The sequence below is a fragment of the Propithecus coquereli genome, unplaced genomic scaffold, assembly GCF_000956105.1.
Source record: "Propithecus coquereli isolate 6110/MARCELLA unplaced genomic scaffold, Pcoq_1.0 Scaffold82, whole genome shotgun sequence".
Lineage (NCBI taxonomy): Eukaryota > Metazoa > Chordata > Mammalia > Primates > Indriidae > Propithecus > Propithecus coquereli.
In genome coordinates, this window is record NW_012154396.1 from 180,818 (window position 1) to 182,208 (window position 1,391).

The 1,391-nt window shown below is 35.4% G+C and overlaps 1 protein-coding gene across 1 annotated transcript in view; it reads left to right on the forward strand.

The window, feature by feature from the left end:
• The first annotated feature begins 441 nt into the window (after positions 1 to 441).
• Positions 442 to 1,391, forward strand: part of FSIP2 (fibrous sheath interacting protein 2) — a 121,964-nt gene continuing 121,014 nt past the window's right edge. The window contains 1 exon segment of the mRNA XM_012663633.1: positions 442 to 448. Coding sequence (XP_012519087.1) covers positions 442 to 448 — 7 coding nt within the window.

Genomic DNA, 1,391 nt, shown 5'->3' on the forward strand with positions numbered 1-1,391 from the left:
TCACAGCTAAAAGACAACATGTAAAAGAAGTTCACAGCTGAATGTCAACTTTAAAAGAGATAATCAGTCCACTCATTGATTTATTATTATTGATTGTTCCCCTTCTTGGAAAGATCTGGCCTTCATATCTGGTCTCACTGAATTCAAGACTTTACCCTATAAAATTCCTTTCTTTGCCTTCTCAGGGAAGCATTGGGAATCAGAGAATCTAGTTCAAGAGGTCTGAAATTTAACAAAGATGCTTTTAAATGTAAAGTGAGAACTAGGATTCTGTACTATTCCTCCTATCTACCCATTTGCCTGCAAAGCATCCTTCTACCTATTTTGGGAGCATTCTTTTTAAGGTCCCACTAAGCCAGGCTTCATAATATTCAAGAATTGTACTGCAGTTGTGAGTATAGTCAGACTGAACACAGAGGTGGCAAATTGGTACCTGTAGGCATGTCGGGTAGGTGCTCAATGTTGTGGTAGCATAAATTGAATCAGATGCCTGCAAATAGGGCGGGTGCTCTCTGGTGTCCACATCCCCCACATTTTCCAATTGCCTTTCACTGAGCCAGTTCCATACTTGACAGTGCTTTGGAGTAAAACTTAAGTTGTTCTGGCCAACCAAACTTAAAACAGAAAGAAAGAATGCAAAGACAGCATTAACACAACTTCCACACCTACTTCTCTCCTCCACTTTTTCTCCTTCAGAGGTCCCCCTTAAGTAATTATCACCATCCTACTATTGAAAGTTTAACTGAGAACTCACATCAAAAAAATCACTTTAGTAATGTTTTAATTCATAAATGAGCTTAAGTAAATCAGCTATTTCCTCTAAAGTAACAGATACAGAAATATGACTATTAGCCAATTGTCTTTTCCTCCCTTTATTTGTTAATGGCTATTGCATAAAGATGTATATGGTCTTTAAATATTTGGAGAAACCTCAATTCATATAAATATCCTTTAGAATTGGTTCTTTGATATGTTGAACTGCGTAATATAGACCTGGAATAGTCTTCTGACTTTAGCTCTCAGAGATTATTGGTTTTCTTGCATTAAAGACCCTAAGATATTAAAACAGTGCCTTTTTAACTGAAAATCTTTAACATTTAAGTTTTACTTCTACTATTTCTTAAAGTTGTTTCCATGAATCATGGTGAAAGATTTGCTATTATTTTTCTTCATTTTCAGATGATTGAAGTATAATAATCATCATTAATATTATCCCTTTATCTTTTGAGTGTAGTGCCTTGATCTGTGAGAAGGAAGAGGAAAAAAGAGAATCCTAGCATTGGCTTATACCTTAAAACAAATTATTTTCTATTCCCTTTCTTTTTCTCTCCTCTTTTTTTATTTCACTCAGAGCCAGGGGTTGATGAGAATTAGAGGAGGAACTAATGGAG